This window comes from Sporothrix brasiliensis, assembly GCF_000820605.1.
Source record: "Sporothrix brasiliensis 5110 chromosome Unknown Cont20, whole genome shotgun sequence".
Taxonomy (NCBI): domain Eukaryota; kingdom Fungi; phylum Ascomycota; class Sordariomycetes; order Ophiostomatales; family Ophiostomataceae; genus Sporothrix; species Sporothrix brasiliensis.
The window spans coordinates 3,983,401-4,008,591 of NW_024467139.1; the positions used below are offsets into that span (position 1 = coordinate 3,983,401).

A 25,191-nucleotide genomic window follows, 5' to 3' on the forward strand; every position below is an offset into this window, starting at 1 on the left:
ATACCAAACGCCGAACGCAGACAAAATCCGATAAATAATACCACATCTACCAAATTTTTATATCAATCTTCTCCTCTTGGCTCCTCCCTTTTGCAGGTTTCGCTGCTAGTGGTAGGCAAAGATATTTTGGAGAGGCTGCTCGGGGACAGTGGCTAACCTACGACAGTGCCCCTCTACTCCTCCTTGGAGGGCACGGCTGCTGCGGTCGGCTCATTGGACGAGCGCTTCTCCTTCTCGTGGGCGTGGTCAATGTCGGCCGTCCGCTCAATGTCGACACTCTCAACATCGTCAATGTCGATGCTCTCGACGACTCCACTGCCGTTCGCACGGGCAGCCGCCGCCGCCTCGCGCTCCTCCTTCTTGGCCTTTTGGCGCGCGATAATTCGCGCCTGCTTAGCCCGCTTGGCCTCGTTGCGCTCCATGTCCGCCCGCATCTGCCGGATCACTCGGCTGCGCGCGCGGATCTTCTTGCCGTACCGCAAGAACACAATCGGGATCGGGATCAGCATCACCTCCAGCAGACCCAGGAATGTGCCCGCCCATTGTGGCGTCATTGCCTTGTACATGGCAGAGCCCGCCAACGGCAACGTACCGCCAAACAGCGACCGGATGACCATGTTGCCGGCCAGCGCCGAAGCTGCATACAGGCCGTACGAGCCGGCCAGGTAGTTGGAGCCATAGATGAATGTCAGCGTGTTGCCGGCACCGAACGGAATGCCAAACGCGATTGGGATCGCCCAGTGGATGGTCTTGGGAAGGCACGTCCACGAGAAGACGAGCTGGCCGATGGGTGTCAGGATGGCGCCGATAACCATGACGCGGGCAGAAGCCTCAGGCGGCGCCCGACCGGTCTCGGGGTCCTTGGGGTAGTTGTTGATGAGGCGGCGACAGAGCGGCTCACTGCCGATGGCACACATGGTGCCGATACCAATGCCGACAAATGCAAGACCGGAGATACCCGAGCTCCAACCACGGCCCTCGATAAAGACGATCGGATAAGCGACGAAACACAGGTACAGGATGCCATAAACGATGGAGATCCTACATACACGAAAGATTAGTTCACAGAAGCGAAGAAATGGGGACCTTGAAAGGAAGCAGACTCACCAGATGTTGAAGAACCACAGGATCGGTTCCGTCGCGGCGAGAATGAAAGGACGGCTCAAGTTCACCTTGAGGAGGTCGAGGATGGAGATGCGCTCGTCGTAGCGGCACCAGTAGCGGTCGTCGTCCTTCTCCTTGCGCATCTTGGCCGCCTTGGCCTTGAGGATTGCCGGGGCGTACGTCTCCTTGAGAGACGCCATGAAAACAATGGCCGCGCCTGAGATGATGATGACAATCCAGCTGTCCCAGCGCCAACCCAGATACTCAAAGACGAAACCACCGATGAGAGGGCCACTAAAGCGAAATGCGGTTAGCAGGAAGTAACATTTACGAACAGCTCAAATCGATTGGACAGAAGCAACTTACGTGACGGGGCCATTCATGGGTGCAATTGCCATGATCGAGATGTACAGAGCCCGGTTGTCATCTGTCGAGATATCCACGATAGTGGCTGGGCCGTTGGACACAAGAGCTGCACCGAACACAGCACCGAAGAAGCGTACAACGAGAATCTCAGCCAGCGACGTCGCCAGCGCACCGGGAATCACCAGTAGCGTAAAGCAGATGATACACACAATGTACACCATGCGCCGGCCAAACAGTTCACTCAATGGTGCCACCAGCATGGCACCCATCGCAAGACCGATCAGATATGTCGTGACACCAAGTGTGGCCACAGCCTCGCTGGAGATGTTGAACGACTCCATTACACCCGGAATGGCAGCCGTATAGCTTGTGCTGTACACGACGACGACCCATGTAGAATATGAGATTGAAAACACAATCCACAGACGGTACCACAGGGCCCAGTTGCGCGGGTTGCTCGGGTCGTCTTCGGAGAACGTCACTTCGAAATCGGGCAGTCGAGAGGCAACGCTGCCCAGGCTTGTCGTCGTCATGGCGTGGGAAATAGGCTCGCGGGCGGCCTGTTCGATTTCGGTCTCGACGTTTGGTGTCATGGCAAGCTCTAGCGGTTCTAACGGGTCGGAGTCGTCAGTTGAGACGCTGTCCCGTCGCCGCAAACTTCGACTTAAGCGGCTCAAGCGACTGCGGTGGCTCGTGTGGCTCACATGGCTCGGCTGTTTTTCTAACGGTGTCGGTTCGTGGGAGGAGTCATCGCTGTCGTCTGCCATGGCGCTCGCTGAAGTCTGCTCGACAGCATGGTCGATGGAGGCCACACCCTCTGCCACACCGAGAGGTTCGGGTGTTCGTCGGTCTGACATTGCTACAGATGTGTTGATATTTTCTGATTCTTTCTTGGAGCCGCCGTTCACAGATTCGGAAAAAAAAGAAGAAAAAAACAGAACAAACAGTGAGAACAACGTGGGTGATGTCCTTTAATGGGTCTGCCAAAGTGAGCTTCTGTTCGGCTTAAGTCGTCGTCGGTCTAATTTATTGCCACTTGCTGGCAAAAAAAAAGTTTTTCGTCTTCCTCCTGTTGTCGACTTCGCGGGTATGCGATTTCTCCAGCCCAATGTCACAGGGCGTAAATACTCGGCCGAATAAAGAAAATAAATACAACAAGCTGACTCAAGCAAAACAGAAACGATGGTACGTTTGAAAAGAACAAGTAAAGGAGTACTAAGACCTTGAAATTGGAGATGCTGCTTGCTAATAGAAAACAAACAGGGTAAATTTAATGGGAGAACGTCAATATTATAAACAAAACAAATCCCAGGCACGCCAGGTCACTGCAACAAAAGGAGGGGGGGCAGGAAGACACCTTCGAAGAAATAAAAATAAAAACAACAAGAAAAGCCCCCAAAAGACTAAAACAGCAGCTGCTGAATTAGGCATAGGGAAAGGAACAATGGTCACGCAAAGTAACGGAACTTGAAGAAATAAGCAGAGAAAAGTGGATGAGCAACTTCCGCTATCGACAGGGCTCGAGTGGGAGTCATGAGAAGTGAAAGAAGACAACGATTGCATATGCTAACTGAAATAGGCTACCTAAAGCAGTTTTTCTGTTCCCTTTTTTTTTTTTTTTTTTTTTTTTTTTTTTTGGCCAGCGCCCGGGGCCCTCTACTTCGGCTCAAGGTGCCTTGATGGAGTCGGTATCGTTGCGCGCCGCCGTACGGATGCATGCCAGCACGCTACTTGCCACGCTAAGCCCGACATCCACCGCACAGTTTGGGGGTGGGTAAGACTTACTTATATTATAAGAATGGCAAACTGGCGACAGACGAGTGCGCGAAGTTGGCCGCAGTGGAGCCCTGGGCGCGAGTTCCTTCACAAGCCCGGGACAGACCATTTCGGGCAAGGTAAAGGAAGCAACTTGGGCGAGAGCGACAATGAAGAAACATTCGAGAAGGAAGACCTGCAGGTCTTGTTTTTACTGTGTGTACATGCAGGTGGGTCGACTTAATGACGGCATGCAAGATTCTCCAGTTTCTCGATTTCGTCTGTGTTCTTTCTCCATCCTATTTTGTGTTGTTTTTGTGGTGAACCTTCTACGTCGTATGAAGAAGCGGAAGAGGAGCGCGGGAATGAGGAAATGGAAGGGGTTGTGCAGAAGAATGAACGAAAGAAAGGAAACTCGAAGAATGATGGGGCGGCGCAGAGTTGCGGAAATAGCTGGACATAAGACACCCCAGCAACTAACAACAAAAACACCCGTTGTCCATCCAGAAAAGAAGTTCGTTCCCTCCGCAGCCCGTCACTCCAAAGAAGCAAACGATGTTGTTTTTGGATTTTGTTGTCTGGTAATACCCAAGCTGGCCACTAACACTAACATCTCCAGACTGGTCGATAATGCCAAGCCACCCACCCACACAACTCCGTTTGTCGGCAGCTTGCGGGCTTCATTGGCCCGAAATCAACTGCTGTACTTCTGGCCTCGCCAGCCGAGGCCCAGAGGCCGTTTGTCTTTAATTGTTCATGGGCGGGCCTGAATGGGAAAGACGTGAGTAGGTTTACCATCCTCAAACCTGTTGTCTTCTCGGAACATGCCACACCCTCTCTCGACTCGGGAGCTTCTCGGGAGCTTCGATCGACAGCCAGGCGATGGCTGAGGATGGTATGTGAATGGTTTGCGGTGCTGGTGAATTTTTATTACGAAACCACACGAAAAAAGAGCGACAGCACGGCATTCGGCACACACAGCACGCGCTACTAAGACCGAAGATAACGCAACCGGCTTTGGAAACAAAAGAGGGGAAAGCAGCGAGAGAGGAAGCTGCACGAATTGCGGATGTGGACGGCGCTGGACGATAAAACATGCAGAGGACTGGGAGGTAGTATTACCACGTCCTCTTACCTGCCTGCTCTATTTCAACCCCCCCGGCACCGATGACCGGTGGGTCGTTCGTAATGTCGACTCGCACCTGCGGGTCCGGACCAGACGCAAGTAAATTATCCCACGGCGCATTTGCATTGTCGCTGCCCTATGAAGGGAGACATAATTACGCGAGGTCTCGTCACTGATTCGAGTTCACGACAACTCACTTTATTTCGTGCCGGCCTTGGCCGCAGGAAATGCGGATGGTGTCGTTTGGTTGGGACTATACATATTGACAGGGTGCGATGCACGACGTTATGACATGTCAAAGGGCGGGCTTTTAACGACAGTTGTTTTGGTTACTGTCATCTACTCACGACTCTCGTCACTCTTCAAAAAAAGTTCATATGCGAAGAAAGATGCATTCCTTTCCCCGCAGCCATGTCAGGCTGTCCGTCGCGTGCGTCGGTTACACCAGCCGCCACAAGATACCGCCGCCCGTTTCGAAGCTTGGCCGAATTCGATGTGTGCACTTTTGAAAAAAATCAGATGGTGGCTGCCACGGACAAAATAACATACTTTGGCGCCCGGCGCAGACAATGTTGCTTTTGTTGATGCAGCCCACTTTCCCGAATACCATAATGGTCGATGGTATATTTAAAGTCCAGGGGAAAAGCGGAGAATCTGCGGCTCAGCGTGCAGAAGCGAAAATGAAGAAACGACACGTGCTTGACCTGGACCTGGCTATGTTGATTCGCCCTCAACGCACCATGCTGTGGGATCATACGACATAGGACTTGAAATTGGATCGCGCAACATGCAGAGGAAAGCAAAAACGGCCCAGCGCCGAAGAAGAAAAGCAAGGCAGGAGCAGCCTTTTCGCCTCTGCTCCGGCGTACGGAGTATTACCCACAGATACCCAACCGGGCCGCCGTTTTTCGGACGAGGCTGAACAGTGCCTCCTCCGTGGACGGAGTCGCATACGGAGTCGCTGCCGCACCCCGCCGATCTGCCCCAAGGCAAAGTGGACAGGAAGCGAAGACTAAACGATGATCTCTCTTCTTGTCGCCTGTTGTCTTCTCCGCATTCTGGGCCTCATTCCTCGACATTTCAACCAGCAAAACGCCTATCCATTCCAAGTGGAGCCGAAGCAACCACAACAACAATGAGAAGCAGTGTTGCAACAGCTTTCTCTTGATCTCTCTCGAAGCAGAAAACATGCAATGGAGCCGAGACATGTCCATGTTCGGTGGGCGTCGCGAGCATTTTGTGGGCCAAATGCATTAGAGGAAGACAGTATGAAGACAGTACGAAGACAGAACTGCTGATGCCTCTGCGTTTCTCTCTTGACGTAATTTGTCTTTAATTTGCTCTCTCTCTCTCTTTCTACAAAAAAACAAAAAAAAAACAAAAAAAAAAAAAAAAAAACAAGTCGCTGGCATCTTCTTCGGACCGAATGTTCAGTTGCATCAAGATATCGAGGTAAATATGCGCTCGTTTTGTTTCCCTTGCTATGCTCAGCGTTACTTGCTGCCCTCCTTTAGAATCTGTGTAAATCAAACGTCGGGGAGTTTCTTGACAGAGAAGTTTTGCGGGCGGTTCACTCGCGGTGGAAGAATGCACTTCCGGCTTGATCTCCTTCCGGGAAAGAAACAAAACAACGGTTGGACAGACAGCCAAACTGTGCCAGCCAAGGAAAAGAAACTTGGCTCTTTTTTATATCCCGATTGCCGCCCTTCATGCCTGGCTTAGTTACGGCCCGAAAGACGGCAAAGAAAGGGCAATTTGTCGACCTGGGGACTCAGATAATGTTGTCATACATTGTGGTAGGCCGTGTGTCTTGCCAGGTGGCCAAGTGGTTTATATACATAGGCCCCTGGCTTACATGCGATGGACACAATACACGAATGGATTCTGAGAGAGACCGGCGCTCTTCTCTTCTCCCTACAGAAAAGCCGCTCGTCTTTCTGCGAAGTGCTGCCGAAATCTTAAGACGGCATACGACCAGAGGATGCATCTGTCCGATCGATCGCCCGGCATCTGTGTCTGTGATGCAGGTTGTGCTGACAATTTCAGACCTTGCCAGGCGCTCTACTAAAACTGTGTCTAATTATTTGCCCGATACACGCGTGGGTCAGTGTACGAGCCGACCGCACATCACGATGGATGCCCGTCATGCCGGCCTTGGCACACGGGTTGGGTATGTGCTGGAAGCCTGTGCGGTGGGCTGGCAAAAGGCACTCTGTCGGAGAATAAAGAAGCTGCGTGGAAGGCGATCAGGAAATATTTGGAAAATCAGAATGAATGTGGGTTTTCCCCGTGACAATGCTCATGTTGGTTTTCTTCGCTGCATAAAACCTGGCGTTTCAGCCAAGTTCGTGAGCCGTAAAGTGTTGGGCGGGCAAGGCAGGTGGCAGTTGAAACAAGCACTGTCAGAAAGCTTACGTCTTTCCAATTTGCAAATTCTCGTCTCTTTAACTTTATTCCATGTCCCCCGTAAACATACGACGTTTGTATTCGTCTAATCCAGCTCTGTTTACATCAAATTCTCCACTAAGGTGCCAAGTTCAACGCCAAGCCGGCAGTCGCCTATTCCTGATTAAAACGGTGTCAGAAAGGCTCTGAATAGGCCGACAAAGCCAGATGAGAAGCCAGAGATGTAGAAAGAAACGATGGAAAGTGAGCCAGAAATTAAATATGACGAATTACAAATAAGAAAGGGCAACGAGCCAGGCAAGCTATTTTTGAACTGAGTCCCATAAACCCCCGGACAGTCGACAGACCCATAGATTTATTCTCCGGGATTGAGAAGCGCAGAAAGAGGAACGTAAAAGCGCAGTTCGAGTTCGGTGTTCCCTGATTACATAAAGCTGAGCAGCAAATGATGCAACGAACGTCCATATGAGCATCTGCATGAGTGCATGAGTCTGTATGAACCGACACGGAAAGAGCGAAGAGATCAATTCGCGCGACTTCTATTCTTGTCAAGAAGTGGCCGACTTACAGTTCGGAAGTAGCGATCGTGGAAGTCCGGCCTGTACCTTCCATTTGCGTGTTTCGTTTGTTTCTTCCAAGCTCTTGTTGCCATTCCCCTTTTGGGAAACCCGTCCAGCCCCTTTTCATGATTCTTCAATTTTGCTTCCTTTCAGCCTTGCATAGCTGTGCAATAACGATTCCATCCTCACCCATCACGCTTTTTGTTCTCGCTTGCGGGTAGCTTGTCTTTGCCGACCACGCTCAATAGCCATAGCATGGCATAGGAAAAGAATCGATACGTGATCGAGTGGACCCACGCAAGACAACCATTGCAAGGAAGAATTGTCAACCACGGATGAGGAACTGACGTCCTCCGGCCGAGGCAACTCCTTTCGTCGTTTCTTCGTGTTTCCACTGTTTCTTGGCAATACCTGCCATTACTGGCATTGTGTAAGAACGTCGAATCTGCTTCATCTCGTCTTCATATTCTTTACCCACAACAGAGGACACTGCAGCCGAGTCTGCTGGCAGAAACGGCCTCTCCTTTCACCCGTCTTGATGCCAAGTTACTCGTGAAAGGGAAAGTCGTTCATCGAAGACTGTCGACCATGAGGGGCTCGACAAGGTAGACGGGCGATGTACGCAAAACGACGTCTCGAGATCCACACTGCAAGACTTGATACTTCAAGACGTGGGCTATCTGATGGACTGTGCTACTTTGTTTCTCCTTTGAGGCATGGGATGTGTATGATCTGTGACTCTCGCCACGCGTTGCCGTCCCATCATGTCGGCTACCACTGCTCTCTTTTCCCTCGACTGATGTTTCTAGTTCAGACTGTCCATTCACAGCCATATGCCGTCTTCTCATATACATTAGCCACCTTATTCTCTCCTCTCTTTTCAGTCCCCTTTTCTCTCCCCCTTTTCTTTTTCTCCTTCGAATATGGAAGTCCTTGTTCGGCAACCTCTTCCATCGTTAACGCCATATTTTTGGAGTTTTCCGTCTATCGTGTGTTTTCTTCACCGACGCCGCTGGAGATCAGAGTCGCCCACTCGTCTAGAATGGGCCATCTGTTCTGCTCCTTGATTTAGTTTGCAACGCTGGTCGTCAACAGGTCTGGGGTTCGGTCGTCACTTTCTTTTCTCTTTTTTTTCTTCCAGCCCTGGAGGCTTTATTCACGCTCTCTTGATCTTTGATAAGTACACCCCGTCTCGTCGCTCCGCTCTCGCCAACATGGGAAACCCTTTCACTGCCGCTGGTCGGGCGGTTAAGACGTATGCCCGGAATCTCAAGAATGCCCCGGCGGCTCAGTATGTCACTCGTTCCGCCGCCGAGTCGGTTATACCCGACCTGACGACAATGCCGCCGCCAGCATACCGCCCGGCAGAGTCTCGCCCCGTTAGTGCCGGCAGCCTCGACGAGGTCGAAATCGAAAAAGAAAGACTGAAGGCAGCCGCCGCCCTCACGACAGGCCCTCTCCCCTCCGACAAACGAGCTCCAAAGAAGAAGAGCGGTGCCTTTGATTTTGTTGTCAAGGCGGCTGGATCCCGGTGGACATTTCTCGTCACATTGCTCCTCTTGGGCCTCTGGGCTGCACTTGGCGCAGTCTATGGGCCAAACGATACCTGGCAGGTCATCTTCCAGGACATATCGTCCATCCAGTGCTACATCTCGGCCACGCTGCTCATGCGGCAGCAGCAGAACTCGACGCGCTCGCTTCTCGACACAATCTGCAGTATGTTGTCTCGTTCACAGGGGAACGAGCGGCTGATTCGCAAGCTTTCCGAGAAGCAGCTGACCGCACTCAAGCGCTCGCAGCGGGCGATGCGAACGGACCTCACCAATGCGCTCGACGCCAAGGAGGGCATGTTTGATCGGATCGCCAATGCAGTATCGCGATTCCTGGGCTCCTTGTCGGCACTCGTTATTTACTGGGTCGGCATCATCGTCTGGATTTTCTTCGGCATCCCGCTGATGTTTTCCGACACCTGGCAGCTCTATGTGAACACGGCAACCGCACTCGAGTTGACGTTCACGACCATGTTTCTTCAAAACGTCCGCCGCCAGCACGAGGAGTACTTGGAGCGATGCCTCGCATCCATTGACATTCTGGATCGCGGCCTCGAGATGGATCTGCGCCGCATGACCGGTGACATGCAGCCCAACCCCGTCGTCGAATCGCAACCGCCGCACCTCAACCGCACCGAGACGGCGATTGACTTCTGGGCGTTCGTGGTCGGTGGCTCAGTTGGTGTCTTTCTGTCGGTCTCCGTGTTCGTTGCCTGGATATCCGTTGGCGACTTCATGGAGTTTGACGACAACTGGTGGCTGATCATCGGCACATACACTGGCCTCATGGGCTTTATTGACGGCTTCGTGCTGCGCAACGTCCACCACCGCGAGACCGGCATGGCCGACCGGCACTTCGCCATGCTGACTCAGCAGGACTACCGCCTGTACTCGCTGCTGGACATCCCGTTCCCCGACGAGGACCAACAAACCCGCGACACGAAGGCAGGCAGACGCGTCGCGGCGCGCATCTCGCACTGGATCGGCCACGTATGCGAGGTCCCCGCGGCTTCAACAGCCAGCGTGATCGCCGTTGTCGCGCTGCTTATCGTCGCATCGGCCATGCAATGGACCGAGACCGGCCAGCTGCTCTGCAACACGCCCACCATGATTGTCGAGGGTTTCTTGTTGTTGATGCTAATCGAGGGCCATAACAGCGCGGAGGGCAAGCGTCGCGCGCAGTACACGGACATCCTAGATCGTCGCCTGGCGATGGAGCGCCGCGTAGCTGCGTGGGGTGACAAGTGGGAGTTGGATGTGGAGATTGACGATGCCAGCATTGCCAATGTTCTGTTAATCAGTGAGAAGTATATGGAGTAGCCGTACGCGTGGGAGAGGGATGAGTTGGGGTGAGTGTTGTTTGGAGATTCTCTTCTTGTGTTTTACTTATTGCCCATATACAGTCTTTCCGGACTTTGCTCTTGCTTTGGTTCGATTTTTCCTTTCCTTTCTGTTGTTGTGTGTTCTCTTTTCCTTGGTTCTCAAAATACATGGCACGACTGCAATGATTTTATAGATACGATATAAAAATTACATAAAAGACAAAAACAAATAAAAACGTAAAAATTAGGGGTAGGATCCATGGCACATAATTAAATAATAGGTTGTCTGGCCAGTTCAACTATTTTCATGAAATGCAAAAGATTCTAAGGGTTTGTAGTTGTCGTACCCGTCATATTTGTAGTTCCTAGCCAGCCGTGACACAAATACACCAAAGGGGCAAACGTAAACAAAATCAAAACAATGAGCGCGTGTGTCTCTCTCTATACAAATCAAGAATTGCAAAGCCCCAGCCAACCCTGCCCAAACTACTCAAACCTTACGTTTACTTTTTGCTCTGTAGACTTTTTACCGACCTGGAGCCGCCACTCGGGCTCACCGTTGAAGCGCATCGTCAGGTGCATGTCGTCGACAATGCGCAGTCCTCGTGTGTCGTCAACGACGGGCAGTTCGTGGTACGGCGTGTCGTAGTCGCAGAAGATGGTGCACAGCAGCGAGCAGCCGTCTTCGCGGCGGCAGGGCGGCGGCATCTGGCCGCTCGTGTAAATCATAAACTTGGTCTGCTTGCTGGCGGCGCTGGTGACGTACTCGTAAAACTTGTGCGACACGGGCTCGCGGTTGTCCATGAACTCGCCCTGCTTCAGGTACCACTGCATGCGCCAGACCCGCTGCTGGCCGTCGGGCTCGGTGCTGATGCGGTCGACGCCCGGCTCCACCGGCGGCAGCGCGTGCTGGAGGGGCACGCCCGTCTCGACGCCGTAGCTGTAGCGGGCGATGCGGACGTCCATCTCGGGCAGGGCGAGGAGGAGTTGGCGCTGGCGCTCGTCGGTGACGGGCACGACGTCGCTTTGCGAGAAGGTGTTCTTGAGCAGCTTGATGACGGCGCCGCGGGCGACGGCGGACCAGGTGCGTTGCGGCTGCATGACGTTGCTGTACTCGGTCTGGAGCTTGCGCAGCAGATAGCGCGAGCTGCCGAGGCCGCCGACCAAGATGATTTTCTGCCACGTTAGTTGATGAGACGGGAGGAGGAGGGCAGGAGGGCAGAGAGAGAGAGAGAGGGGGGAGAGAGCGTACCTTGGGCGGTTTCCCCTCTTGGGCCACAATCTTTTTGTTCTGGTCGTTGATCAGCTGCCGGATGCCCTGGTAGGTGTCGTCGAAAAAGTCGACAATGGTGCTGCGCTTGAGCACAAACTTGTTGTTGCCCTTGAAGCGCGAAAAGGCCGAAAAGGCCTTGATGGGCGGGTGCAGGTAGAATTCTTGTTGCGTCTCGCTGCCGGTAAAGGAGCGCTTGATGGCGTACTCCCACTCCTCGTAGACAAACTTGCGGAAGTCTGCTGGGTCGCAGTTGTCAAACTTGAGGCCGGACATGTGCTTCATGTGGTTTTCAAACTTGTCGTCGACCATGAAGGCGCCGCACAGCTTGCCGTCGCCCTTGACGGCCTCGTGGATCACAAACGGCGTCGTCTGCATCACCTTGTAGCTGATGATGTCGATGGTGCCGCCGCCGCAGTCCACGACCATAAACGTCTCGCCGACAGCCATCTCCGGGTAGGCGCGGCGGTCCAGCAGCGTGGCGAGCGCGGCCGCTTCGGGCTCTTCGACCAGGATCAGCGTCGTGTCGTCAATGTCGCGCGGCTGCAGGATGCCGGCGCGCCGCGCGGCGTTCTTCATCATGTTGCGCGCGTACTGCGGCCAGATGGCGGGGATGGTGATGGCGACCTTGAACGGCAGGTCCTGGAGCGCCTGCGCGTCGATCTGCAGCTCAATCTCCCGCAGGCAGTGCTGCCACAGGTTGCGCAGGTAGTCGGCAATGAGGTCCACGACGCCGTCCTCGCCGAGCAGGCTGGCTTGCTGCCGCGCGGCCTGCAGGTAGGGCGAGTTGCGGATGTCGTCGCGGATGTCGGCGTCGCGCAGCAGCAGCAGCTTGAACCACTTGATGGGCGAGTGGCCCTGCGCCACGAGATAGCCCCAAGCACCGGACCGCTGGTCGTACTGCGTCGGTACCTGCACCTCGTCGCGGCTGTTGTAGGCCGTGCCGACGCAGGGGTACTGCTGCACGTCTTTGATGTCGGTCGGGTCGCCCGAGAAGGCCCACGACACGCCCGAGTACGTCGTGCCAAAGTCGATGCCAATGGCCACAAACCGCGCGGCCGACGGCGGCAGAGGCTCGATCTTGGCCGCGCCACCGGGCCCGCCCACGTTGGGTATTGGCTGCGGCAGCTCGACGGGCACGTACGTGGGCATGGGCGGTGGCGGTGGCGGAGCTGGGCGCGGGTGGTACGGCAGGTGGGCGGGCGGTATGTGCGGTGTGTGTGGTATGTGCGGTATGTGTGGTGCACCGTTCCCCTCCACGGCACTGCCCCCTCCCAAGGACATATTGGCCAGACCGGCGCCGAGAGTAGACATGGTCGGCACCGTGGGCAATGAATGGCTGGGGACGGTGATGTTGCTTGCTGCTGTTGTCGTGGTGGGAGGTGTGGAGAGGCTGGGCTGGTAGTGCAGATGTGATGGCGCGGGCCCCGGTGTTGGCGGCAAGGATATGGGGTCGAGCCCGGCGAGGGACGGGAAGCGATAGCGCATCTCGACGGGGATGTTGGGCCCCATGGGCCGCGGTGAGGCTCTTGACGACGACGGCGACATGAGCGACTCGGTGTCGGCCATGGTGGACGTGACCGAGGGTCGCCGAGCCGGGTCGAGGCCAGTGGCGGGTGCAATGTTGATGCTGCCGCCGACGGCGCTGCCATGGCCCCGCCCGCTGCTGCTGGAGGTGCCGCTGCCGCTGCCACTGTTGATGTTGGCACTGACGGCGATGCGGGCGTCGTCCGGCAGCTCGTGGATCCAGCTGCGCAGCGACCTGCGGTTGGGGTGGCCCGGGAACGAATACTGGAGGTTGAAGTTGAAGGGCGACGGGTTGGCGATGGGCTGCCCGGATGTCGTGGTGGGTGGAGACGATACCGGCGATTCGGTCCGTGTGGTGCTGCCGCTGATGTTAATGCTGCCCGTGTTGTTGCGGCCGATGCTGCGCGGTGCCGCCTCGTCCTCTGGGATCTGCTCGTCGTGTGGGAGATTGTGTCGCGGTGGACCAGTGCCCACATCGGGCGCATCGCCGTATGGCGGCATCTGGTCGTGGAGGGTTTGGGTTTGAGCTTGCGGTTCGTCGCGTTGGGTCATATCGCGGAAGTAGTTCCAGCGGTCGCTGCTGGAATAGCTTGACTCCATGGCGAGATTGTAGGGAGAAGGCGCTGAGAAGCAAAACAGCAAAGAAACAAAATAATAAAAATAAAAGAGAGAAAGGGAACAAGGGAACAAGGGATCGAAAGCCCTACTGAAACAGGCAACTCAATGGGTTGACAGGAGGAGACGAAAATCAGAAGCAGTCCGAGACCGAGCTCGAGATGACGGGGAGTATGCGGTCGTTATCGTGACGACCCGTAATGCGACAGAGATATACGAGGAGCAACGTTGGTTCGAGTTTTGAGCCGGTTGGCCGCAAATGTGCTCGAGTGGTAGACAGACAGACGAATGCGAAGTAGAACCAAGGTGGAAGCAGGAGAGGCGAAATCCTGTGAAGAGAAAGATGCCTCAGCCTTCTCGACAAAACCGTACGAAGTAGTCCAGGGAACGGCAGCGGTGGCAGTAAAATTGCACCCTAGCCGTGTGTTGATGTGATGGCAGATCCTTGTCCAGTCCGCGCTCTGGATGTCGTCAATATTGACAGCCGGCGCTGCAATATGCTGGGGAATTGGAGGCTCTTTGCGTGCCGAGAGACCTGTTTGTCAGGCGCCTCCACGAGGCTGAAGAGGTGGGACGCCTGGAAAGCTGAAAATAATGCAGGCAAGCGAACCGGCACAGGACGCCAGGACAGGTCCAGACGCGGGAAAGGGGAAAGGCGATGGGAGGGCATGGCAAGCAGCATTTCGACAGTGTCATCCGAGATTCCTGGGCTGGGCCTCAACCCCCCGTGTTCCTCTCGCTTGACGCTCTACTCTGCCATATGTCTCCTCTGTTCCTGTCTTCTCTTCCTCTCCTTCTTCCTCTCCCTCTGCCTCTCCCCTCTCTCCCCTCTTCTTCTTTCGACGACCCCGTGCGTTGGCAGCTTGCCATATCGGGAAATTGTAGCCAATAAATGTTGAGCCTCGTCTAAGCCCCACTGCACGCTGCCTATTTATTGTCCAGCGTTCCGTCGAAGGCGACCGTCGCAGGCGACCCGTCGAACCTTGAACGGCAAGGCGACGATCATTGGACCCCGCCGCCAGGCAGACTGGCGCCGTTGGGGTTTCCTAGGTATGGCCCGAGCCCATCCCCCATCCATCCAAGCAAGTTAAGTTGCCATGCAGAGCTGGGCCCAATATTGGCCGGTCTTAGCTTGTGTTGGAAGTGGAAAAAGCCGGCACTGCTTTCACCAGCACTCTCTGCAGCCCTCTTGCTGTTGGCGGTCGGGCCCAGTTCGTCTCACAGTTCGTCTCCAAGCCAGGTCGAATCTTGTTCCCTTTAGTGGGCTGTCGCCTGTCTTATGTCTTATAGCCACCGTCTCGGAAGACGGCCTCGAGAGGCTGCTGTGACGCTGCACAGCCCCATGGACAGGCAGCACTGGCGAGCCAGCAGCAACTGATTTGCCTCGTGTCCTGCTGTTGCCCGACAGCGTGTATGACGTGTTTGTTGATAGGCAGCTATCAAGCAGAACGTCCTCAGAGGCCATTTTGGACTGATTTCGGCGCCAAACTGAGCTGTAATTGGAGAGCTCTGCCCGAGCCCGTCGAGCCAAGACTCAACCCTGCCCGTGTTGCGTGTCGTTTGCACACCTGGTCGCTGGCTTGGTCTGCGCCTTATTTCGCCCGACAGGTTTTCTTTTCCACAGTCCTTTCTCGTCCCAGCTGGCCGGACCGGACATGTCGTCTCTTTGCCGTGGTGTTTCTGCCCTCGCTAGCTTCCTCTCCAGGGCCAGGGCGCATCGAGGTCGGCTGGTTGCCTCGAGCTTCGGTGCTATTTTTATCTCTGTCTTTCTGTCGTCATTTTTATTTTATTTTATTTGGCCCTTGTACTGCCTTCTGCTGTGCTGTTTTGTGCATGCTGCTCTCTTGCGGCGTGCAGTCAGCTGCAGCTCTTTGAACTGTGGACTCGAGCCGAACAGTCGCATGTTCTGGTGTTCTTGTGTGTATGTTCCATCCATTCTCTCTCTCTCATTTCCCATCCGCACATCGTGCACCGTGCACACGCCATAGGCAGCATACTTTGCGGCTCCGTTTCGTCCTTCGTCGCCGACTCTCATATATGGTCAGCAACTGGCCTGTTTTGTCCCCGAAAGAAGAGAACGCCACATTTGCCGTCGTTTGTTCGGACTGCGAGGCGCATCGGAATGGATGCGTCCAGAGGTCGACCGCCTTCTGTCGGCAAGCAGCACCGCTTTTCCGCCTCCGGCAAGCTCCTTACAAAGGAGCGGAGACGGTCGTCGTCGCGGTCGTCCATTTTGCGCCGTCTCAGTATGTCTGCCAACAATGTGCTAAGCGCATCGGACGACGTTTCGGCGTCGGCACCAGCGCCAACGGCACGACAACCCGACAATGCAGGGCCCGGCAGCGTTCTGCCTGTTCAGAGCAGCAACAAACAGCAACATCAACAGCCAGTCGAATCGACGCCGGCACCATCAGGTGGGCTCATGTCGTTCCGCAAACATTTTCGACGGTCAAAGAAGCAGCCTCTCGTCGCACCGGAGAGTGGCGTCGCTCCCACTAGCGATAGAGGCGGAACTGCCAATGCGCCGACGATTAGCGCCGGGAGTGAGACGTCGCCCACCATCGGGACCGGGGTCGCAAGTGACATTGTGAGTGGTGATGGTAGCGACAGTGGTGGCAGTGAGAGCGGGAGTGTCGTTGAGCCTTACGACAGCGCCGAGTACGAAACTGGCAGTGAAAGCATCGTCGAGGCCTCTCGAAGCGCAGAAGACAACCTCGGGAGTCTGGATCCAACGACGACTGTTGGAATGCCACTCGTCTCGACACGGACGGCGAGCGCGAAGGCACCAAGCTTTCCAAAGACGGACAACCGGACGATAACACCGTCCATCCCGGCGAGTGGGAAATCGGACAACGGACCTGCCGACCAGTTGCCGCATCCTGAGCAGGCTCAACAGCCGGAGCCGCCACAGCAGACCCCGGCAACATTTGTCGTGCCTGGTCCTCCTCCCCCAGTGCCTCAGAAGGAACCGAAACCGGCTAGTATCCTATCACCGCCACCCATACAGCCCAAGATCCCGGCACCTCCAGCGCCGGCCGGAGGTCCCACAACACGAGGGCCTCCTGCGCAAACCAACAGCTCGAGCAGCGCGCCGCCGTCACAGTCTGTACAGAGCCTTCAAGCGATTCAGAGAGCAAACCAAGAACGGCAACAGCAGAACCCAGGTGGCCGCGTCTCGGCGCCGGTGACGACGAAAGATGCAAAGGAAAAGTCCGGTGGCATTCTCGGCGGCTTCAAGAAACTTCGGCGCTCTGATACCAAACGTGGCAGTAGCTTGGATCCCGCACGACCGCAACAGCCGCCTGCCAATGCGAGCACAGATGCAACAATTAACATGCCGACGGCAGTAGCAACCTCGACCGTGCCGGAGACTGTGGCGTCGGCACACGCGTTGGTCTTACATCAGACAACGCCGCAGGCACAGCCGTCTCAGCAGCCACCTCCGGCCCAGGCCACAGCCGTGCCTCCCCCTCCACCCCCGATTCACCTGCCGCCCAGTGAAGGTCGAGGAATCGACATCGACCATGTACCGGATAGTTTACGTCCGGGAGGTGGTCAACCTGTACAACAGCACCGCCAACATCAACACCCGCTCCAGCAGCAACAGCCGCAGAGCCACCGACCTGGATATGAGCAGCCATCTCAACACGCGGAAATTGTACAGCAACAGCAACAGCAACAACAACCCCACCAAAACCAGCAGCAGACTCCATGCCACAGCTGCAAAGCCTACTATGAAGCTGCGTGGGCGCAGTCCGAGATGAACATGTATGCTCTATCGTCACAGCTGGCTGCTGCCCACCAGCAGAGCGCCGGCCAGGTTGCCCTTTTGCACGAACGAGACGCCGAGATTGCCGAGCTAAACGCCCTTGTCGGCCGCCTGCGCACCCGCATTCAAGAGCAGGTGAAACAGCTCGAGCAACTGCCCGCTGGTCTACCAGGACTCAATACCATGTCGGGTCTCAATGGCTACGCAGCCGGCGGTGTCGGCCAGCTGCCCGATGGCCAGATCCGTTCTCGATGGAAGGGCCTGCGCTGGCAGATCCGGCAGTGTGTGGAGTCCCGCTTGGCCGCTCTGCCGCCCTCGTCTGCGGCGTCGGTGCCCGTATCGTCCGAGCGAGCACCCTTTTTGCGGCGCCTAACGCCCGACTTTGACAAGTTTTTAAACTCGCGAAAGGGTTCCGTCTACCTCGTGGAGGCAGCCATCTGGGCTGTTTTGGCGGACAGCGTGTTTGGTGGCGCCCGCCGGTCGAGCCGCATGTGTTGGGCGGCACGCTGGTCGACGTCTCTCGCAAAAATGAGTATGTACCCACCCCTTTCACCTCCTAGTGTCAATCATGATCATCGTTAAACACTTACTAACAGATGCAGACGACAATATGATGTACAGTCGCTCGACCGATCCGACATTCCATCAGTGGCGTGTGCAGACGGCTGTTTTTGTGAGTAGCCTGGATGCACCGGCCGAAGGCGACCAACAGCAGCAGCAGCAGCAGCAGCAGCAGCAACAACAACAGCAGCAACAGTCGGTTGTAGTTGCGCCATATGTCGAAGCGGTCGTGCGCCAGCTCGAGGTTGAAGTGGGTGTTTTGCTGGCTCTCGGGACAGGAGGTCCGGGTGGCGTTGAAGATGGAGGAGCCGGTGGTGCCACAGGCCACAGGGAAACGCCTCCTCCTCCTTTGTCACCGACTTCGTCTTCTTCGTCGTCGTCCGCTCTCCGGCATCAGCTCTATGATGTGGTCTCCGAAGCAATTGGCCTGGATGCGGATCTGTGCCAACAACGTGCATGGTTCTATGTCCACTACCCAACATCGACAAGCGGCCAGCACTACGGCATGCCATTCGACCCACGGGAAATGGAGTCGGTCAATGTGACAAGCGAAACGACTCCGGCAAACAATGGGGATGGAAGTGAAACTCACCCTAGACTCTCCATGTCTGTCATGAACAGCAGCAGTAACAATGTCAACAGTGTGAGCGCCAGCAATGGCCACCACGCGTCTGACGACATCACTCTTGTTGTACGCCCAGCTTTGTTTAAAGCGGGAAACTCGCGTGGCGAGGATTACGGGCAGACAGTGTCGATCGAGCCGAGCATTGTGTGCCAGACGACACCTACCGGGCGTGGATTCCGGCGATGGGCAGGCGGTCGACGTGATCGGTCGCGGTCGAGAGGATGAACTGGTGACCCCTAGCATATTGGTGTCAAGTCCGAGTGTTGTCGTGAAGAACGGGTGAACGACACATTATGACCTGTGTTATCTAACCCATGCAGACCGAACATCATGGGTTTGGTGGGCTGCTATGTTGTATCTTTGTATTCGTTTATATCCAATTTAAATTCTCCGTTTGATGTATGCAGGAGACACAAAGAAGCTTTTTGCGAAACTCAAAACGACAAAACGGCAACCCAAAAACAAATAACATTCCAAGAAAACGAGCAATTGTATTATCGTGTAAGAAGGAGACGACCTGTCACTCTTCAAACTCCCAGCCCAACGCCGTGCTAAAACGAGCAATGAAGGCAAACGCAGCCCGAGCTCCGCCCAAAAAGACAAACACCTACACGGATAGTATGTAGCGGTTAAGAATGTGCACAAGAAAAGCAGACCGACAAGTCCACCGAGAATAGTAAATGCCAAAAAAGTGAATGACGAGATCGCTTGTGTCTCATTATGATCGCCGTTTCAGATTAATTATTTGAAGGTTTTCCTAGGCCTACTTCGGCGGAGGCTTGTTGCTGCTGCAGGTTGGCGTTGGACGCAGCCGGCCTGAGACGACCTGCACGCCGCGGTGGTGGTAGCTTGGGCGGCAGCTTTTTAATGCCCGCGCCGGCAGGGTGTGCTGAGGTGTGGTGCGTGTGGTGCGAGTGTTCATGGGCCGTGTGTGCCGCAGCTGCCGCAGCTGCGGCTGTTGGGTTGGTTTCGCCGGATGCAGTGCCGTTTTCGTCGGACGTCGGTGCGGACCCAGAACCCGCTAGAGCCTTTCCGGCAGCGGCTGACGCCGCCGAAGGGAGCGGGGGAGGGGTGGTGGAGGTTGCTGATGAGGTTTCACGAGAACCACACCATGGCGATGCTTGGGAACAGCTGGTACAGCGCGTTTTGCCCCTCGCCTGCGCTCCGGCGGAACGGCGGGTGGTGCAGACTGTTTTGCCTTGGCTTTTGGGCTGGATGGTGTGGGACACGGAGGTGGATGTCCTTGGTTAAAGAGATCTTCCTCCTTCGGGACAAACTCGACAGTCACAGCCGGTATAGGGTGGCTATCATCTCCCGCAGTGGCAGGGCCGGCCTTGTTATCCTCAGAGGACCATGCATCATAGTCGTCGTTTGCAGAGTTACGTAGCTCGGCCTCCGTGAACTCGGCCTTGCGGCTTGGCGTTTTAATACCAGGCTTTTCCTTGACAGCAGCTACATCTTCGACGCTGGCACGGCTCAGGCGGCCGTCAAGTGACAGGCTGATACCAAGAAATTTATTAACAACCTGATCGCGGTCTGCCTCGCCAGCGTTCTCTTCGGTGTTATTACTGTCATCAGTGATGAGGCTGCCAACAGTTGCGACGCTTCCGGCACTTGAAGAGGTGCTTGTGCGCGCCGTTGTCGTCGTGTCAAATGTAGTCACGGTGCCTAGTGTTCCTGCCGGGCTCGTGGGCGACGTTGGTGTCGATGTGGGCGGCGACGGCGCGCTGAGCCACTCGACCTTGGCCACCCGGTCCACGAGGCGGAGAGTGGTCTCGTCAGCAGGCGCAAAGTGGACGTTACCCGAGCCGGAGAGGATGGCAAGCACTCGCAAAATCTCATCACGTTTGTATTGTGGCGGCTGGTTGAGTTGGGTGTGGGCGAGTAGTGGGTACAGCACGCGAAGGTAAGTGTGGCGCAGGGAAGCGGACTCGTTGGGCAGATCGAGCAGATTGCGGATGATGACGTCGAGCAGCACGCGTAGATCATTTGTGTAGAAATACTCGTACGTAGCGTGCGTTGTAAAGAGGAGGTAGAGAAGCTTAAGGATGAGCAGTTGCAGTGAGGTTTCCGTGGCACGGTTGAGCAGGAGGATGATGTTCTCGCCAAATGTGCGATAGAGCGGTCCATTGAGACTAAGGACCTTGACAACGCGGTTGGTCAAGGGCGCCGCAGGCGACATAGGATCGACCGCCGCGGTGGTGGCCGCAACCATGTACTGCTCATTGAGGATGAGCTGTGCGGTGGTCTGTTAGCATTCTTCTTTGCATCGGCCGTTTACACTTGAGGTCTGTCATTCTCGCTTACCAACACACGAATCACGGGGAAATGATACGGATCGTCACTGTCGTCCGACATGTCTTCGATAACTTGGAATAGGTAGCCGACAAATCCATCGTCGACGGCCAGGAGATCGGCCACGCGCACCCGTTCTACACGTGCCATCTCGTACATGAGTTCCAGCAGTAGGCGGTGCAAGCGCCGGTCGTCGTTGTAGCTGGCTTTGATCAGCTCGACGAGGCGGGCAAAGCAGCCCGCCTCGATCATCTGGGCAAATACCACGTCGTCTACGCGGCCGGCTAGAAGCAGGTAGTTGGCAATGGCGTGCAGTGGGCGGGACTCGTCCTCCTGCAGCAGACTGTAGACGATCTGCGTCCGAACATACTCACGTACGTCGCTGCCAGAACACAATGGGCTATCCAGCAAGCAGCGTGAGCAGCGCGCGAGGTCGTCTTCGTCTTGCAGGAATTCGTCACGGCCCGATGCTACGAGATCAAGCCACGCTCGTAGCGCATCGTCTATCTCCTCGTGGCTGGCGCAGGACGCCTGGACGGCGGACGCAAGATCTGCGAAAATGAGCATCGTTAGCACTCGACGCAAATGCCGCGCGAGACCAAAGAGTCCGCTGCTGTCCCATTCGACCCATTCGATTCTGTCCTTCTATCAGACCCCCCCACCCATCAATCAGCACGTACCATCCCAGAACCTCTCGGGCCCGCCCGAGGTTGCCTCGCGCACCTTGTCAGGTGGCCCCATTGTGGGAGAGTGTCGCGCGGGTCGTTATGTGAGTGTTGCAAGACGCATCACGAGAAGCGGTGGCTGCAAAAGGATAGTTCAAGGCAACGGGGGACGAGGCCTTTCACGTAGTCTTTGAAGCCTGTCGAGATTGCCGCTGTCGGCGGTATGGAAGGCGCGGAGCAGGAATCTCGTATCTCAATCATCAAATGAGGAAGCAACGACGGGCGAACGTCGGAAAGAAGGCCGGAGAGAACGACGGTGACAGCCAAAATAAGAAGGAGGTCAGTAGCCTGGTGCGGAAAGGCCAATGCAGCATGGGGTCGGAAAGGCGGAAGGTGCAACTTTGTGTTGGAGCAGCTGTGGCGTATCGCGGGCAGGTTTCTGTGGCAGTGGTAGCCTGTCGTGTGCTGGGATGGAAGTTGGCGACAAGAATTCCGGGCGATGGTAGAAGAGAGTCGAGGAGGAGAAGGAACATTGGACAGCCCTGGGGCACGCCAAGCACGTTTCGGTGCAGTGCCACCCCGCGCTGTGGCGCCAAGGGCAGGTCAGGTAGAGGTACCTGTGACAAGACCCTCTCGACCCTTTTTACTGTTGATACAAGGGACTTTTGGAGGGGTTTAGTGGGTGACTAAGAATGCGAGGTACCGCCACTTCCCGAAGAACTTCCTAAAGAAAGGCGATCCTACCTCACCTGTGTATGCCTTGGCTCGCTTGGCTTGAGATGACGGCGTCTACCAACTCTTGTTGACCCACAGATGCCTATGACACACAACCAATTCTGAGTTGATATTTCGACTTCATCTCGATGCAGTGCCAGCATTGCGATTGGAGGCCGATCGGGACATCTTGAGGCGAAACGAGGTGGCTGGCCGGGCGTCGATCAGAATCGCGGTGATGAGAGGTGACGGGAGAGAAAAGGAAAAGAAAAGCAACTGACAGACATCACAGGCTCGATTGGTTTAACAAATCCCCAGCCGACAACAGCCGCCGTGGTGGATGCTGCATCTTGTCGATCGCTCGCGCAGCCGTTTCATCATTCTGAAAGAAAGTAACGGCTTGTTGGTATCGGCGTTCCTATTCTTAGAGTCGACAAAATCGATGGCTTTGACGTTGGTCAACGCAGATACAGTGCGGGACGCTCAACGTACCTTTGATTAATATTGTGCTTTTTGTCTGGTGCAGCTCTTCGGGATATTAATAGGCCGGCTTTGTCTTGCAGCTTCACCTGGTGCTCGCCCTCGTTTGCGTTTCACTGGATTGATGAGTGTCATCATTGTCAAAGGACGCCGGCCTGCGAGTGCGAGTGCGGGTGCAGTTGGGCCACGTTGGTTCTTCTTTCCTTCCATGTTATCCTCTCCCCGGATCCCTTACCCGCAAATATGAATTCCAGGTGGATGGCCGAGATGGTTTAATGCGTGGCGAGCGGCCGACGAACCGATCACAAGTCGCCGAAATGGACAGTAGGTGCCTCAAACCCCACATGAAGCGGCAGGCAAGTGTCCCAAATTAATGTTCGCGGCAGGATAAAGCAGCTGTACCGGGGCGGTGACGATATTGCGGATTGCGGTGGGCGGCCTTACAATGATTTTTTAATGTTATGGCGCAGCCAATATGAGGAAGCGCGGCATAATAAAGACACGTCGAGTAGAGATGAAAGGTCGTTGGTTGCACTGCTCACCGGGACCTAGGAACCTGGAACCGACCATGATATAAAAGTATGCCTCTCGCTCAAATGCCCAAAATTGGCTGGTCGACCGTTTGACATTGCAAGCACCACCATCATGGGTCTTCGATCGACGTGTGTTCTTCTGGCGGCCGCCTGTGCAGGTCATCTTCCGATAGCCCGGGCGGCCTTACAGATTGTGCCAGGCGCAACATTGACGGCAGTAAGCACATGTGTCCGTTTTGCGTGCTCTTCATACAGTCTCCATCCTAACAAAGATTACAAGTCCAACGGAGCGCACATGCAGGCGCACGGAGGCGGCGTTATCGAGGTCAACGGCACCTACTACCTCATCGGCGAGGACAAAACCGACGGCTCGGTATTCCAGAACGTCAACTGCTATTCGTCGCGTGACCTGGTGCAGTGGCACTACGAAGGCGCGCTGCTATCGCGAACGGGAAGCGGCGACCTGGGCCCGAACCGGGTGATCGAGCGGCCCAAGGTGATCTACAACGACAAGACGCAAAAATACGTGCTCTGGATGCATGTCGACAGCAGCAACTACGGCGAGGCAAAGACGGGCGTGGCCACAGGTGACACGGTGTGCGGGAAATACAGTGCGTGCGAATGCTGGGATGGTGGACATGGTAGACCGTCGTGGAAACGAAATGGAATAGGAGGCTGATGCGCCCCAGCCTATCATAACAGTTTCCAGCCGCTCGGATTTCAGAGCCGCGACATGGGCCTGTTCAAAGACGACGATGGCAAGGCGTACTTGCTGTCAGAAGACGTGAGTTGACAACATCACGTAACCGATTAATATAGCCTGGCCCTCGGCTAACCAACAGCGTGCCAATGGCCTCCGAATCATGCGGCTCTCCGACGATTACCTCTCTGTCGCCGCATCCACATATCTTTGGAAGGACCATATTGAGGCGCCGGCACTCATCAAGATCAAGGGCCGCTACTACATGTTCGGCAGCCACCTGTCAGGCTGGGACCCCAACGACAACGTGGTCAGCACGTCGACCTCGCTGACATCCGGCTGGTCTTCCTGGGCCACGTTCGCCGACAAAAATTCCAAGACGTACTCGTCACAGACGCACTATGTACTTCCGTACGGCTCCAGTGGTAACGTCATGTACATGGGCGACCGCTGGGTGTCGAAGAATTTGCGGGCCAGCACATACGTCTGGTTGCCCTTGACCATCTCGGGCACGACCGTGACCATGAAAAACCACGCCGCATGGCTGCCCAATGTCGAGTCGAACCAACCGTGGGCCAGTCACCCGGACGAAAAGTCGTACGCCGGCAACCAGGGTGCGTACGGAGGTGGAGCCAAGGCCGTGGACTGCAAGCCCTGCTCGGGCGGTAAAGCAGCGGGCTACGTAGGCGGACCAAGCCACGGAACGATCACGCTGTCGGGGCTGTCGGCGCCAAGTAGTGGAACGACCACGCTCATTGTCCGGTATGGCGTATCCGAGGCTGGGGGCCGGCAGGCCGACGTACGAATCAACGGCGGGTCGACGGTCCGGATGGACTTTTTACCCGGAGCTCAGAGTGACAACATCGGCGAGAGCGTGTTGACGACGGCGCTCAAGTCCGGCAGTAACACGGTCGAATTTGCGGGCGTCGGCGATGCGTGGGGCCCTGACATTGACATTGTCGAGGTTCCCTCAGCATAAGATATGATGGGGCGGATGGGGACGACTGTCTCAATTCAGATGGGATTTTGTGCCTTTTGCAAGATTGACAGTATGCGATAGAGCCGGTTATTCTGAATCATGTATCACGTATCACGTATGTAGGATGTTGTACTGTTGAAATAATGCGTCGATGGCTGTCCAGTTTACGTTCCTCGTCCCTTGCGCAGTTCTTCAGACCCTTTGTCTTCCATATTTTTTCTACCCGATCTCTCTACCCGAATGCAAAAGAGTCTTGTTATCATAATAAG

General features: G+C 55.4%; 6 protein-coding genes across 6 annotated transcripts; 3 read left to right on the forward strand and 3 right to left on the reverse strand.

The window, feature by feature from the left end:
* Nucleotides 1–173: 173 nt before the first annotated feature.
* Nucleotides 174–2,327, reverse strand: SPBR_06792 (MFS transporter; the record flags this gene model as incomplete). Its single annotated transcript, XM_040765048.1, has 3 exons — nucleotides 174–1,041; nucleotides 1,108–1,398; nucleotides 1,471–2,327. 3 exons carry the CDS (start codon nucleotides 2,325–2,327, stop codon nucleotides 174–176), a joined length of 2,016 nt encoding a protein of 671 aa, XP_040617061.1.
* A 6,204-nt stretch (nucleotides 2,328–8,531) lies between these two features.
* On the forward strand, nucleotides 8,532–10,187 carry SPBR_07067 (putative iron/zinc ion transporter (putative); the record flags this gene model as incomplete). Its single annotated transcript, XM_040765322.1, has 1 exon — nucleotides 8,532–10,187. One exon carries the CDS (start codon nucleotides 8,532–8,534, stop codon nucleotides 10,185–10,187), a length of 1,656 nt encoding a protein of 551 aa, XP_040617062.1.
* Nucleotides 10,188–10,675: 488 nt separating this feature from the next.
* Nucleotides 10,676–13,586, reverse strand: SPBR_06558 (uncharacterized protein; the record flags this gene model as incomplete). Its single annotated transcript, XM_040764814.1, has 2 exons — nucleotides 10,676–11,365; nucleotides 11,442–13,586. The coding sequence occupies 2 exons, from the start codon at nucleotides 13,584–13,586 to the stop codon at nucleotides 10,676–10,678; spliced, it is 2,835 nt and encodes a 944-aa protein (XP_040617063.1).
* A 2,137-nt stretch (nucleotides 13,587–15,723) lies between these two features.
* On the forward strand, nucleotides 15,724–18,781 carry SPBR_06530 (uncharacterized protein; the record flags this gene model as incomplete). The annotated part of the gene is made up of 2 exons (XM_040764786.1): nucleotides 15,724–17,902; nucleotides 17,967–18,781. 2 exons carry the CDS (start codon nucleotides 15,724–15,726, stop codon nucleotides 18,779–18,781), a joined length of 2,994 nt encoding a protein of 997 aa, XP_040617064.1.
* Nucleotides 18,782–19,293: 512 nt separating this feature from the next.
* On the reverse strand, nucleotides 19,294–21,592 carry SPBR_06726 (uncharacterized protein; the record flags this gene model as incomplete). The annotated part of the gene is made up of 4 exons (XM_040764982.1): nucleotides 19,294–19,598; nucleotides 19,667–20,792; nucleotides 20,864–21,402; nucleotides 21,532–21,592. The coding sequence occupies 4 exons, from the start codon at nucleotides 21,590–21,592 to the stop codon at nucleotides 19,294–19,296; spliced, it is 2,031 nt and encodes a 676-aa protein (XP_040617065.1).
* A 1,763-nt stretch (nucleotides 21,593–23,355) lies between these two features.
* SPBR_07129 (glycosyl hydrolase family 43 protein) lies at nucleotides 23,356–24,922 on the forward strand (the record flags this gene model as incomplete). Its single annotated transcript, XM_040765383.1, has 4 exons — nucleotides 23,356–23,460; nucleotides 23,524–23,854; nucleotides 23,933–24,027; nucleotides 24,086–24,922. The coding sequence occupies 4 exons, from the start codon at nucleotides 23,356–23,358 to the stop codon at nucleotides 24,920–24,922; spliced, it is 1,368 nt and encodes a 455-aa protein (XP_040617066.1).
* Between the last annotated feature and the right edge of the window lie 269 nt (nucleotides 24,923–25,191).